Source organism: Gekko japonicus, unplaced genomic scaffold (genome assembly GCF_001447785.1).
Source record: "Gekko japonicus isolate JY-2015 unplaced genomic scaffold, Gekko_japonicus_V1.1 scaffold250, whole genome shotgun sequence".
In the NCBI taxonomy this organism is placed as follows: Eukaryota; Metazoa; Chordata; class Lepidosauria; order Squamata; family Gekkonidae; genus Gekko; species Gekko japonicus.
The window spans coordinates 1,121,868-1,136,578 of record NW_015167538.1 but is presented as its reverse complement, the minus strand read 5'-3'; the positions used below and the strand labels follow the sequence as shown (position 1 = coordinate 1,136,578).

General features: G+C 50.5%; 1 protein-coding gene across 1 annotated transcript in view; it reads right to left on the bottom strand.

Moving 5' to 3' along the window:
* The window catches only part of LOC107112413 (maestro heat-like repeat-containing protein family member 2A), a 63,815-nt gene that overhangs the window by 35,312 nt on the left and 13,792 nt on the right, over positions 1-14,711 (bottom strand). The window contains exons 7-18 of the mRNA XM_015413542.1: positions 12,888-13,039; positions 12,546-12,689; positions 11,628-11,720; positions 10,162-10,237; positions 9,791-9,864; positions 8,285-8,404; positions 7,465-7,575; positions 3,452-3,584; positions 3,003-3,043; positions 2,689-2,830; positions 1,552-1,604; positions 633-740 (exon numbers count right to left, since the gene is read on the bottom strand). Of these exons, the coding sequence (XP_015269028.1) occupies positions 633-740; positions 1,552-1,604; positions 2,689-2,830; positions 3,003-3,043; positions 3,452-3,584; positions 7,465-7,575; positions 8,285-8,404; positions 9,791-9,864; positions 10,162-10,237; positions 11,628-11,720; positions 12,546-12,689; positions 12,888-13,039 (1,247 nt within the window). The remainder of the gene's footprint in view (positions 1-632; positions 741-1,551; positions 1,605-2,688; positions 2,831-3,002; positions 3,044-3,451; positions 3,585-7,464; positions 7,576-8,284; positions 8,405-9,790; positions 9,865-10,161; positions 10,238-11,627; positions 11,721-12,545; positions 12,690-12,887; positions 13,040-14,711) is intronic.

The following is a 14,711-nucleotide window of genomic DNA, read 5'->3' as shown; positions in this document are numbered from 1 at the left end:
TATACCACAGGGCTGCAGCACTCAGCTGATTTTGACCCCACTTATTTAGGTTTTAAAATAATTTAGATTCCCTTCTCCCAACAGCAATGCTGGTATACTATCAGCTGTGGGTTCATCTGGTTGGGATTTTAATAGCTGGAAAAAAGGACTAACATTTCTTGATCAAAAGAACAGGCTTGCTAGGTCAGTCCAATGTTCCACTGAGACCATTTCCACAGTAGTGAATTTCCCCATGCTGACGTTTTAAAAATACATGTTATGTGAAATTTCCAGCAGTTGATTTTTCCTCACCAAGCATAAACCCAAAGTTTTCTCCTCCTTACCCCACGTTTTCGGAATCCCCAGTTTTAGCAAGTTCTGAAAATTCAGGGTAAGAAGGAGAAAACTTTGGGTTTGTGCCTGGTGAGGAAAAATCTACTGCCGAAAATGTCACATAATGCACAGTTTAAAAAATATCAATGTAAGGAATTTCACTACTGCAGAAACGGTCTGAGTCCTGCATCCTTTCATACACAATAAAGAGGGTGGCCTGGCCATTCCTGCTAGGAAGCAATTGGGCATAAACTCATGAATAGCTGGGAAGAGAGGTGCTTGTAGATCAAAGGAAACCATCAACCCTTTCCCACACTTACCTTCTCTGCAGAGGAGCTGGGGTAATTGTTCATTTGCTTGGCCAGTTCATGTCCCAGTTCCAGGTTCCAGCCTCTCTTCTGGTTCCTCCGCAAGGACTTCTTTAGGAACTGTGGAGGCACCAGGAAAACAGGCTTTACCATACACGGGCTGCGGTCACACGGAACATTAGCCACGCTGCAGAGACGGAAGATAAGGCGGATTTTCCGGGCGTGATCTCACCACCACATCTGGGAAGCGTAGCGCTCCCGTGGGTCACCCGAGGATTCCTGCCGAATATGCGCAGCAAAAAACTAGTACCTCGGAGGTACTAGTTTCCGGAAACCGCGGGGCAAGGGCGGGCGTCTGATTGCATTTCTGGTGGCATCCGGCGCCCGCCCATGTCCCCTCGCAAAAAGCTTTCCCCCCCACAAGTCTCCATGGATGCGCACAAGCACCCAACGGAGCATGCGCATACTTCAATGTACAGGGGAAAAAACGTTTGCCCTGGAGGAAGGCGAAGAGGCGACTGCTTGTCCAACCGTCCCTAGGAGCCACACAGAAGGCAGCTCAGAGTCGCCCAGAGCGGCGACCCCCCCCCTCCGGGGAACCTGCCTTTCGGTTTCATTGTCAGGACTCAAGCTCCCTCTTCCCCACCCCTTGGCCACGTCCCTTTCTCCCTTCTCCTCCCACCGAGTGCCCTTCTGGGACATGTAGTCCATTTCAGCCGCTTCTTTGCCACATGGTCGTGTGATCGGCATCTCCCCCCTATACACGGGACCTTTACGGTACCTCCAGGAGACATCTGCTGGCGCAACCGCACGTTATTCTGCCCCGGGGCTAACAGCTACGCTTCCCCCCCACATTTTCCTGCCCGTGTGACCGGAGCCACGGTCAGTTTCCCAGGAACCGCATAGGAAAAGGCCATGCCTCTGGCCTTACCTCCAGTAGCCTCTGCTCCCACGCAGCCTGCTTCAGTGTATACTTGCTGTGTCCTTCAGGGGAGAGCACAGAAGGCCCAACATTAGCCATTGCACTGAAAGGAGAAGCCCTGCCATATATGGACCACCTGGCTACAGGTGAGCTGGGAAGGCCCAGGCTGGTGGTGTGCTACAGCATCCACAAAGCTGTGGGTTTGGGGCCCTAGGCAGGCTTCACGTTTCAAGGTGGGGCATCGGAGAAAAGAACAGAAAATTAATTCCCCATCCCCCAACAGGAAATCCTATAACCCTGTGACTTATAATCGCTGGTGATGGAATCAGGAGACCAACATTTAGGTGGTGGTGGAGCTGTGCAAACATTCTGTCTGCTTTGAAAAAATTGCTTCCAACTTGCTTCTGGGTTCGAGTCAAGCTGGCAGAGCCCACACCCCTGAAGGACCACCTCTTCCCCCTATGCACCTGCTCACCCATTAGGACCAACCCAACAGCCCCTTCCAGCTGTGACACCCTTTGCCCATCAAGTTGGTGCCGCATCAGCCAGATGCCACATTTTCTTGTAGCAGCTCATCTTCTGGAGAACAGAGGCATGCTTAGTATTTTTCCTTGCTAGTCTTCTGCACGGCCAGGCTTTGAACCCAGGTTTGCCTTGATCAGGGCTAATGGACAAATTGTGCCGCTGCTGTGGCGCGACTCCAGAGAGGGGGTTTAAAGTTTAAACCCCCTCTCTGCTCATCTGGCTGGCGGGGGGAGGAGAGGGGAGGCGCATTTAAACCCTCACGGGGTTTAAATTTCTATTTTTAGGGTCTGGTCACACAGACCTCTTACCGCGCTAGTTTTCCCGCGATTTTTATATCCGCAACATTTTATATCGCTTGGAGGTGGTCAGCCCCCTCGGCACCATCTGAACCCCCCTGAACCCCAGAGTCCCCCAGGATTAAAAAACCCCTGGCTATGGGCCTGCTGCCAGGAGGACTTTAGAGTGCAAAAAAGGAGAGTAGAACCCTAACGAACAAATTTGCAAATACATACACCCAAAATAACCTATTGATTCACAAATGTTCCAGATCCAGCTCTCAGGAAGGGAGACAGACCTAGAAGCTCTGAACTCCAAGGACCAGCGGGCCGCGTCCTGCCTCACCTTCCAGAAGATCAACCATGGCTGGGACCTCCACCCACCACTGCTCGGCTACATCCTTGTAGATCTGTGGGCGCAACACCTGGAGCAGCAGCAACACCGCTACCCCACGGCCCGATCCGTCGAAGGGGGACACCGCCAGGCTCTGCCAGTGAGCAACAGTAATGTGAGTGGGGCAAGTTTCATGAGACAGAGAGCATAACAAGGCCAGGTCAAGAGGGAGAGTTGGGCGGCAAACCAGTGGTCTGAGCTTGGTCTTGCAAGAGCCCTGACAGGGCTATGCCTTCCCTCTCCAAATGCACCCTCTTCGCACTTACCAGAAGCCGGGCCAGCAACTCCTGGGGAGTTGGTGAATTAACTGGGTGGAATGAGGGGGGGAAGAGAAAGAGAGAGACGTTAAACCAGTACTGAAGGTAGTTTCCTAGTTTGCACACCGAAATGTCCCGACCACACTCATCCAGGGATCCCACTTGCAAACAGTGAGCCTAAGCAAGGAGTGTATCATTTCCAGGATGTATGCAGCACCTAGCACACTGCTGGGTCTTTATATCTATGATAGACAAACAGCTTAATAGCCACGAAGGAAACTGAGCTGACACCTAGGTGGCTGCAGGGTGTGGTCCAAGAGATGCATCTCAGAATCTCCTGCAAAACTACGAAGCATCCTCCCGGGACAGATGGCACGCTTTTTCCAATGGCACCTCTAAGACTGGTGCCACTTGCCAAGCGAACCTGACAGGACAGCATCAGGGCCGATGGTACCCACCTGCCTCCAAGCCATCTTGAAGCACCCTCCGCCTCTGCTGCTCAGCCAGCATCCTCAAGATGTGGCACAGAGATGCAGCCAAGCCAGTAAAATGTGGCTGCATCAGATAGGCAAGCAACTTGGCCCACAATTCCTGTAGGGAAGAGACAGGGAGTCAAGGGCTTGGAGTCAGCTCTCTTCCTGTCTGCCCCTATGCAGCCCCTTTTCCCACCCTGGCCTAAGTTTATTTAAGTTTTTCCCATAACAAAAAATTAACTAAAAATATATTCATTTACATAACAAACATTTAAACAAAAATGTATTCATTTACATCATGTTTTGGAGTATTCTTTACACATTTTTTCCCAACCATCTGTCTACTCTCTGCCATCTTTTTTTTAAACACATTTTCTTCCTTTCCCGACAATATCATGCTTATTTTGTCCATTTCTTTTATTTCCATTATTTTTGTAATTAACTCTTCTCTACTTGGTATTTTATCTGATTTCCAACATTTAGCTATAAGAATTCTGGGAACTGGTAAGGATGTATAGTATCAAGCGTAAATCGTTATGTTTTATACCTTGTGATAATATATTCAACAGATATATTTCTGGATCCAACGGAAGTTCTATTTCAACTATCTCTATGATTACTTGTTTTATGACCTTCCAAAATGTAACCAGTTTTTCGCATCTCCACCATATATGATAATATGAACCGATATTTCTTTTACATCGCCAGCAGTTTCCTGACACATTTTTATAACCAGGGGTCATTTCCTGCAGGAGCGCACAGGAGCGGCGCTCCGGCAGTAAGGAGCCCAGGGGGCGGGCACATGCAACAAGCCCCACCCCCTGATCCCAGCAGCCCTCAGCTGGGCCACGAGGAGCAAGAAGCAGCCAGGTAAGTTTGCGAGGCCCCCCCCCCCAGCCTGCCTTCAGGTACAAGCTCTCCCTCCTCTGTGAGGACAGATCTGCACGTTCCCCCCCCCAATAGCTAGCAATCCAAAACAGTCCAGTGGAGCCTGAGTGGTGGGTGTTGCCTTCTGACACACTTCCGGTGATGTCAGGGGGTGTGGCATATGCAAATAAGTTATGCTAAAAAGTATGCTAATGAGCTCCTGCACCTCTTTTTCTACTAAATGACCCCTGTTTATAACACTTTGCTACCTTGTCCGGTAGCCACCACTGTTCAAACCTGCAGCGGCATCCACCTGACCCAGAAGTTCATGCCTACAAAGAGATGTGCCATTCCATGGAGGAAGCAATATACGCCTAACGACTGGAATGTCATCTTCCTCTCTTCTCTCTCTGCCATTTTAACTGGACCTGTCTATGCTTTTAACTGCCATTTTAATGATTTTGCTACGGTTTTTCAAAAGAGCGCTGTCTACATCAGTTTTTTTCTACTGCCCCCCCAAACGGCTGTTACTTCAATTATTTTGCTGCTGTTCCCAAGACTGATATTTTTTTATGCCACTGTCTTAGTCTTACTATTGATTTCATTTTAGACCAGACTGGTGTTTTTATTTGCTGGATTTTATCATAGTTGGCAACCAAATAGGAAGTATCTATTAAGATTGTGGTGTATGAACATTTAAAACACACCCCTCCCCCAAAATGAGGTGTGGGGGAAACGTACCCTCTATATGTGGAGGGGCACATTCCAAATCCAAAGCTTTTTTTTACTGGCAACAACAACAACAACAACAAAAAGAAATCTAGGGAACAACAGTCTGGTTAGAATCAGTGTTCTCTCTAAGCTGAGTTAGTGTGAGCTAGCTCACAGTTTTTTAGCCTCTGGCTCACACATTTTTGTCTTCACTCAGGAAGGATGGCTCCAGAGCAAACTAATTCATGCAGCAGCCAAATCGTTTGCTCACAACCAGGGGTCATTTCGTAGAAAAAGCAGTGTAGGAGCTCATTAGCATAACTCATTAGCATAACTTATTTGCACATGCCACACCCCCTAACATCACCGGAAGTGTGTCAGAAGGCAACACCCACCATTTAGTCTCCACTGGACTGTTTCGGATTGATAGCTATTTGGGGGGGGGGGAGAACATGCAGATCTGTCCTTGCAGAGAAGAGAGAGCTTGTACCTGAATAAAACTTGGTCTTAAAGGTGCCACTGGACTGTTTTGGGCCAAGGGGCCAGGGGGAGCTCTGCAACTTACCTGGCTGCTTCTTGCTCTGACTGAGGGCTGCTGGGAACAGGGGGTGGGGCTTGTTGCATGTGCCCGCCTCCTGGGCTCTTTACTGCCGGAGCTCCGCTCCCGTGCGCTCCTGCAGGAAATGACCCCTGCTCTCAACTTTAATGCCAGTAGCTCACAAAGTAGCATTTTTGCTCACAGGACTCCATAGAGGGAGCTTTGGTTAGAATTCTGACCCACTGTGGTGAAAGGAACCATGCCCGACTCTGTCCCCAGAGAGGTTCAGCTCTCCTTCATCCTCCATAGCTAGGGAGAGGCATTCCTTTCCATACCCCGGGTACCCCTTGCCTTTTCACTGGGCCCCATGTGGCTCCACCACAATAGCAGGATCTGCGTGGCATGTAGAAAGTCCCATGTCCAATCCCCAGCATCTCCAGTTGGAAAGACTGTGGCTCAGTGGTAAAACATCTGCTTGGCACGCAGAAGGTCCTATGTTCAATCCCCAGCATCTCCAGTTAAAAAGATCAGGTAGCGGGTGATGCAAAAGATCTCCGCTTGAAACCCAGGAGAGCTGATGCCGTTCTGAGTAGGCAATACTGACACTGATAGACTGATGGTCTGATTCTATATACAGCGGCTTCATGTGAAATGAAAGACCTCAGCCTGGGACCTTGGCCCATTCTGCATCTAGCATTCACTCAGTTGCCCAAGCCCACACCGGAACAGAAAAGGATATGTCTCAAAACTGCATCCAAATACCCTGGGCCAATGCCATACTGACTGCAGAGTCAACCCTGAATGGCCATAAAACGGCCATTCATCTAGGCAGACAGTACCATAAAACCGAGAGACCAAAGGAAGTGAAACCGGCATGCAGCGTGGTGACTACCATAAAATCCAACAATAAAAGAAAGTGAAAGTGGCATGCGATGTAAAGGGGAATCTCTGTTCCAATGTGGGTTGGGTAAAACAGCGGAGCGAATTCTAGATGCAGAATGGGCCACAGAAGGGCTCCTGCCCCGTGTGAGTAGACAAGACAAAGCCGACCTGATATAGAACAGCAGCGCACATCAGCAGAGCGTCGTGTGCCTCCTCCAAGCTCCTCCCCGGGAGCCACTAGTTCAGCAAAGAGATCTTCCCCCACTCCATCCTACCTGGCCTCTGAGCACAGGGTTGCCAGCCTCCAGGTGGGGCCTGGGGATCTCCCGCTTTTACAACTGATCTCCAGCTGACAGAGATCAGCTCCCCTGGAGAAAATGGCTGCTTTGAAGGGTGGACTCGATGGCATTGCACCGTGCTGAGGCCCCTCCCCTACCCAAACACCACCGTCTCCCGGATCCACCCCCAAAATCTCCAGGTATTTTCCAACCCAGACCTGGCAACCCTATCTGAGCATGAGATTCCTCCCCACCTCCCTCAAACTCCCCATCCCATCCCGTCTTTGCCATCTGCTGTAGGTTGTGAGATTTGCCCAACACCGTAAGCAATGCTCCCTCTAAGCTGTGGAGTCTTGTGAGCAAAAATTCTTCTTTGTGAGCTACTGGCATTAAAGTTGTGAGCCAGCGATTTGGCTACTGCATGAATTAGTTTGCTCTGGAGCCATCCCTTCCCGAGCTGAGACAAAAATCTCTGAGCTGGAGGCTAAACTGTGGGCTACCTCACACCAACTCAGCTTAGAGGGAACACTGACTGTAAGTATACTAAGCAAACCCTGCCTGTAATTGAACTATTGTCCTTTCATTGTACTAAAATGTTAGCTTGCATTCTATGGAATTGTTCCCATTTGTGGAGGACGGTCTTTTGAGTGATGCTGCTATACTTCTTCCATCTTTAAAAAAATTATTTACAAAACTAGGCTGGACACAAAGGGGTCCCTCACCTGACTGGTGCCTCTCCCCGAAGCAACAGCCGCCTGGAGGGCCTCCACGCTGGCTCTCTGGATCACCTTCTCCTCCAGCCCACCCAAAGGGAGGCTTGGCCTGGAGTGGTCCTGAAAGAGATAAGCAGAGCAGTGGACTGGATGCTGCGGCACAAGACCTCGCAGCTGGTTGGTGGCGACCGTGTTGGGAAAAGCTTGTTCTTAAGACTTTGGAAAAGATTCTCTATTTCTCTGGGAGCCCAAACTACTGTTAACCCAACATTCACTGCAAAGAGACTCTCTTTTTATTTTGCCATCAAGTCACAGGCAATTTACGATGACCTTGTAAGGTTTTCAAGACAAGAGACATTCAGGGCTCCTTTGCCTGCCTCTGCATAGCAACCCTGGACTCCCTTGGTGGTCTCCCACCCAAGGACTAACCAGGGCTGACCCTGCTTAGCTTCCGAGATCTGATGACATCAGGCTAGACTGGGCTATGCAAGTCAGGATAGAGCCTGTGTACATGTAAACTGCATCTCCTTGTATCCTTCCTTTGTCGCATTCTTCTCTTCCATCCTGTCCCCCTCCCCATCTACTCTGCCATTGAAATCTAGACTGTAAGCCACTCAGGGCAGAGACTTACCTTGTGTTGGTTTGTTCATATTTACCCTATAAAGCAGCGATAGCATATTATAAGGGAAAAGAAGCAAGACCTTGCACGCACTGAATTAGGATGGTTGGAGCAATCGAATGGGATTGCATGTTCAAATAGCGTGGTTTCCCCCCCACCACAGCCCCAAATCCCAAGGGCTCTGATGCCAAGGCCTGGGCCTGCCCTTACCAGTTGGTGAGCAGAGATGGCCAGCTGCAGGGAGATATAGTTCAATGGCCAGCCCTCCACTTTCTCTAGGTAGCCAGCCTGCAGCAGCTTACTGATGACCTGGAGCACTGCAAAACGGACCTAAGAGGAACAGGGGGTCAAAAAGCAAAGCCAGTGTGGGGCTGTGGTTAGTGTCAGGCTGGGGCCTGGGAGACCAGAGTTCACATCCCCATTCTGCCACAAAGCTCACTGGGTGACTGTGGACCATCCCTTCTCTTTGCTGCCGAGCAGAACAGCTACAGATGCTTCTTAAAGTATTTCTTCCGGACTTGGAAAAGAGTCCACCCATCGTTCCTAAGCTGACTTCTTTGGCTTGCCCATCCATATTTCTTGGCACTATTCATTTGGGGGACCACGCATGGTCTATCCACATCTTTTCTTTGATATATGGAAGCTCCTTCAAGCTGACTGCCTGGACAAGATTCTTCATCAACCCAGGTGACCAGGTGAGTTTGCAAGGTTAAGCCAGGGCCATGAGCGTGCATAGTAGCACAGCTGCTCTGGTTTGCGCAGACTTTGGGTAGCTAAGGAGCAGGGGGGGGAGGTGCCTCCAAGGTCAGGGGAGAGCTTTCCACTGATCGCTTTTGGGTGCTCCAAAAGCTGTGTTGTGCCTGGGGCTTCTAGAGTGAGCAAGTGGCAGCCGGTAGGAGAAAACCATTTGATTTGGGATGTTTGAGTCCCTAATTCAGACTGCATCTTTGAACTGATTAAGGAAATGGGAACTGCATATTAGAAACTGGCCTAGAATACAACTACAGCCTCTGAGCTTGCGGGTCTTCAGTCTTGTGTCTCTTTTCTATTGCTCATACCAACCTAGGGAACTGAGCTGTGGTGGAATGAGCTCCTGGAAGTGATCAGGGCCCTGTGGGACCTTTTACAGTTTCTCGGGGCCTGCAAGACTGAGCTCTTTCACCAGGCGTTTGACTAAGGAGCTGCATCATACACAGAGGAGTGTCCCTGTGCCCTGGCTTTACCATGTCTTATCTTCAGCCTGTGCCCTGGCTTTACCATCATTGTCTCCAGCCTGTGCCTGCCACACAATAAGTGAGCGTACTGACCTGGTGTGAAAGTATTGCAATCATACGGTCACCTAAGCCATATTATAAATAACCTTGCTCTTGTTGACTTATCATGTTCCAGCATTTTAGGTGTATTTTAAATGGTTGTTATGTGTTTATCTGTTTTTGGAAGGTTTTAACTGTATTTTTATGATATGTTTGTAAGCCACCCTGAGCCCGCCTTGGCAGGGAAGGCAGGGTATAAACGGAATCAATCAATCAATCAATTGCACCAAGGAAACTAATGTCAGCTGCCGCCAAGATGTGTAAAGTTTTTACTCCGGTTATCTGTTTTGCGAGTGCCTCCTCCACCCTTCAGAGCTGGCTTCCAAAGCAGACCACTGTTGCCAGCATCCAAGACTCGGCCCCCTCTTCCCCAGCCTCGCCCCCAGCCTCTCTTGGTTCTTACCCTGATGCTGTCATCACCCAGCACCACCTTGATGGCCTTGACGCACAGCTGCCTCCTGCTCCAGAGCTCAGGCACTGAAAGACACAAGGCACAGCCTGCTGGAGAACATCTGGGCTGCCGCAGGATCACCTATCACTTGGAAGGGACCTGTGCTTTTTAGGTAAAAGGTTCCAGGCCAGGATCAAAACCCAGAGAGGAATGAGGACCTTCCTGGCACCACTGAAGCACAGTACAAAACAAACAAATGTGAAAAATACTTTAATCTCTACAAAATGCATTTCACGCATTTAGGCAACTTGCCACATATTATCTGAGCAATTCCCAACAACAGCCCTGGAAGGCAGTTCAGTGTGATTATCCTGGGTCCTTACACTGGGCACCGACGATTTTGGAGAGCAATACCAGCAACACTACACGCGCTTCCTCTTGGCTTTCTTTCAGCTTCACCTGGAGAAATCCCAGCAGCTCAGAGGGGTGGGAACAGGCTGTGGGAAGGGAAAGGCACCGAATCTTCAATGAATAGGTGTACAACCAGAGCTGGATTTATGCACAAACTACAGTTTAGGGCCTCAGATATTAAGAAAGCCTCGAAATATTTTTTAAAAATTGCTAAATTTCTATGATAAGATAAACACAGGGGTGGGTTTTTTTGGTAATGCTATGGGGCCTCTTAAACTTGACATAGCTTAGGTCCTCAGCATCTCAGTCTGCCCCCACGTGCCATCTCCTGATCCCTTCTCAAACTCAGAGGTCATTTCGGGGGGGGGACGCGGGGGGACACAGTCCCCCCGGGTGAGGTACAGGGGGGGGGGGAGATGACCGAGGCCCCTTGCTTCCGGCCACCCCGCTTCCGGCCACCCCGCTTCCAGCCCTCATTCAGCCAGGAGGAGGCAGGAGAAGAGGGAGGGTAAGTTGCTTCCTCCCCGCCTCTCCCCACCCCTGCCTGCCTGGGGCCAGGGAGGGCCTTGGCGGGGCTTCCTCGCACTCCCGCTGGCCTTGCAGGTCCACCGCCGGGCCCCTGATGTCAGGGGGTGTGGCATATGCTAATGAGTTATGCTAATGAGTTCCCCTAGCTCTTTTTCTACGAAATGACCCCTGCTCAAACTGCAAGAAAGTCCAGGCCCAGCTAGGCTCTCATTCTCTTCATACCCAGTCGCAAGAAGATATGAGTGATTTCAGCTTGGTTCTCTCTTCCACGTTGAGTCCCAGGGTACTGCATCTGTCCTCTGGCACAGATCTAAGCAAAGAAGGAGGGATGCCAAAAATGGGCCCTTTTGCACCCAGAGGTCTGGGAGGGAGGATCCGGCTGCAGCATTCCTTCAAGTACAGAGTCATGAAATGTGTCCCCAAAGGGAGTGGGGGGAAGACTGAAGGATTATAAGTCTTGGCGGGAGATTTCGTGCCTTGGAATGCAAATTGGGATGCTGGGTTGGGCCTCAGTGAGGCAGCGGCATGGGGTTGCCAGCCTCCAGATGGGGCCTGGAGATCTCCCACTTTTACCACTGCTCTCCAGCTGACAGAGATCAGGTCCCCTGGAGAAAATGGCTGCTTTGAAGGGTGGACTCCATGGCATTGGACCCTGCTGAGGCCCCTCCCCTCCCCAAGCCCCGCCCTCTCCCGGATCCACCCCCAGAGTCTCCAGGTATTTTCCAACCCAGACCTGGCACCCCTAGGGGCACCAACATGGCTGGTAGCATTAGGGGTACTGGCCTTTATGCCCTGTCTGGTGGCTCTCCAGGGCAACTGGCTGGCTGCTGTATGAGACGGGATGCTGGACTAGATGGAACACGGGCCTGATCCAGCACAGCACCTTTTATATTCTTATGTCCAGGCTTACCTGGTGTGTTAGAACACGAGCCAGGGGCTCCACATGCCTCCTGGGAATCTGATTATTATTCACAAGAGAAGCCTCCAAAATCTGGCTCAGAATCTGCAGCAAGCAACAGAGAATTATTATTTTTTTCTTATGGGCAATGTCTGAGATGACTAGAGAGGCAATCGGGGAGGGGGTTGGAGCAGGGAGATGGCCGTGTGGGGGTTGGCAGGAAGACTGCAAAGACCAAAGGCATGAGAACCTAAAAGATGAACAAACTGGCTATAGCGTGAAGGAATGAGCCCTCGGTAAATAAGGCCTCAATGGCTCCTCAACTGAAGGACCATCTCCTTCCATATGTCCCTGGGTGCCAACTGTGGTCCGAAACAGTCCAGTGGCACCTTTAAGACCAAGGTTTATTCAGGTACAAGCTCTCCCTCCTCTGCGAGGACAGATCTGCAAGTCTCCCCCCCCCAATAGCTAGCGATCCAAAACAGTCCAGTGGCACCTTTAAGACCGAGGTTTATTCAGGTACAAGCTCTCCCTCCTCTGCGAGGACAGATCTGCACGCCCCCCCCCAAAAAAAATAGCTAGCAATCCAATACAGTCCAGTGGAGCCTGAGCAGTGGGTGTTGCCTTCTGACACACTTCCGGTGATGTCAGGGGGGGTGGCATATGCAAATAAGCTATGCTAATGAGTCGTGCTAATGAACTCCTGCACCTCTTTTTCTGCGAAATGACCCCTGCTCGTCTGTAAATGTATACTGTTTCTCCACAATTTGACAGCGATGAATATTTGTTGGACAAAAGGAGACAAATCTTTTCAACTAAATAAAATGTAAGTAAGACGAGTAACTGAGCGGGGAGGAGGAGAGGCACTGCCCCGGACACTTTTGCAGGATCTGTGCAGCGGGCCACACAGCCACTCCCCCGTCTGCTCACCTTTGTGACATGCACGGCCTCGATGCTGCTCTCATACTGCGCCACGAGCAGAGGGATGTCACCGTGAACCTGAGCCTGGAACTCCTTCTGGGTCAGCAGGATGCTCAGCATGGGGCCCAGCACCTTCAGAATGGCCAGCTTGACCTGCCAGGAAGGGCAAAAAGGGGGGGACGGAGGGGAGGGGAGAAGGGATTACTTTATAGCCCAAGACCCTGCCAACTTAAAAAGTGTTTCTTCCACTCTCTCCTTTCAGCAATCACCAGCATGAGCTCTGGGCAGACAGCATGGCCTCTCCACGCACCCCCTGCAGAAAGTACCAGTCCTAGCTGGTTGGCATCTTACCTGGGCGTCGCTCCCTGGCAGCCAGGTGCGGGTGATGCAGGCATAGAGTGGGAGAAGGTAGGTGGCAAACTGCTGGACACTGAGGCGAGGGTGTGAGCTCCTCTCCCAGCTTCGCAGGTAGATCCGAATCGCCCCACATATCTGCCCCAGGGCTTGGGGGAGGGAAGAGACAGAGGGCAGACCTCATTAGAACCAGGCCGGGATTCTGCTTCTGCTGGAGAGATGATGGTTGGGACCAGTGCTCCCTCTAAGCTGAGTTAGTGTGAGCTAGCTCATAGTTTTTAAGCCTCCGGCTCACACATTTTTGTCTTAGCTCAGGAAGGACGGCTCCAGAGCAAACTAAGTTGTGAGCAGACCAAATTGCTCGCTCACAGCTTTAATGCCAGTAGCTCACAAAGTTGAATTTTTGCTCACAGGACTCCACAGCTTAGGGAGACCATTGGTTGGGACCAGGGCTATTTTTGCACAGGAATGGAGTTCCCGCTGGCTTCAGAGTTGGCCACGTCCACTACAGCCAAAACCTTTGTGTGCCTGGCTACAGAGGGAAGGCCTGAAGAGCGACCCCCCCCCCGTGACTCCGAAGTGGGTGGGTGGGCCGGGAGGGGGCCCTGGTCCAAGGGCCGGTCCAAGGGCCGGCTTGCCCAGGCAAGCCAAGGGAATGCATGGGGGTATGGCCTAATATGCTAATGGACTGCACTGTCAGGGTGTGGCCTAATATGCTAATGAGTTTCTGCTGTTGGGTGTGGCCTATTATGCTAATGAGTTCCTGCTGGGCTTTTTCTACCAAAAAAGCCCTAGTTCGGACAACTCTGTTTTTGTCTCTGGCAGTTCCCTTGAACAGGAGGAGAGACAGTCCCACAGTTAACCTTTCTATGTATTGCTTTGAAATTGAATCTCCTGATTTTCTCTTCTGACGAGTGCTTACTGGTTGTTAATGCCAGCTTTCTGAGTTTTAAGAGACTCAAGAATCTGCTCAGTGGTGCGCCAACTGCTCTGCATGCATAAAGTCCCTGGTTCAATGTCTGGCCTCTCCCAGTTAAAGGATGAGAAAGGCCCTTCCCGATGCTTTCTACTGGCGATCCTTTAATTGGGAGTCATGGTAGATAAACACAATTCCGGCTAACAAACCAGCTACAGCCAGTCCATTGGACTGTCCATACTAACTGAGGATCAGGCATGAGACATGTTGCTCAAACCTCGGTTAGCACAGCCAGTCTGACAGACTGATTACAGCTGGTTTGTTAGCCAGAACTGTAGTGCATCAGCTTCCTGTGTTCATGTTCAGAAACAGACCACCCGTCCATCCATCCCATGCTACAACCCTCAGCAAAGAAAATGTCCTTGAAAGACTGCAAATGAAGACATAATGATCCGCAGAGTCCCAGCCTTCTGACTCTGTCTTCAAAAGAGCTGTCTACATTTGGTTTCATTTTCACACCTTAACAGTGCTAGCATAATTTTGCATGTCTGCATATGTTTATCGCCCTCTCGTGGCAGCTCCACTGTCATTGTGCCGCCGCACTGCTTTAAATGAATCTTCTGCAAACAACGTTCAAACAAGCATAGAGAAATCAGCTTCGCAGCAGCACAAAACTGATTTAAAAATGCAAGTGCAGATTCGACCAATATAACCTTGGGGTGTGTGTGTGCTTTTTGTCTCCAGAAGTCAGAAGCAAGGGGCTTCCAGGCACCACGCGCAGTGGTGGGGTGCTGTGTACTTCCAGCCTACGCTCCGATACACAGACCTCTCCTAGGCACCACAAGAGGAGCATTCGGCATGTCTCCTCCACCCAACAAAACTTGCCAAGCAGTTAGGCAATGGCT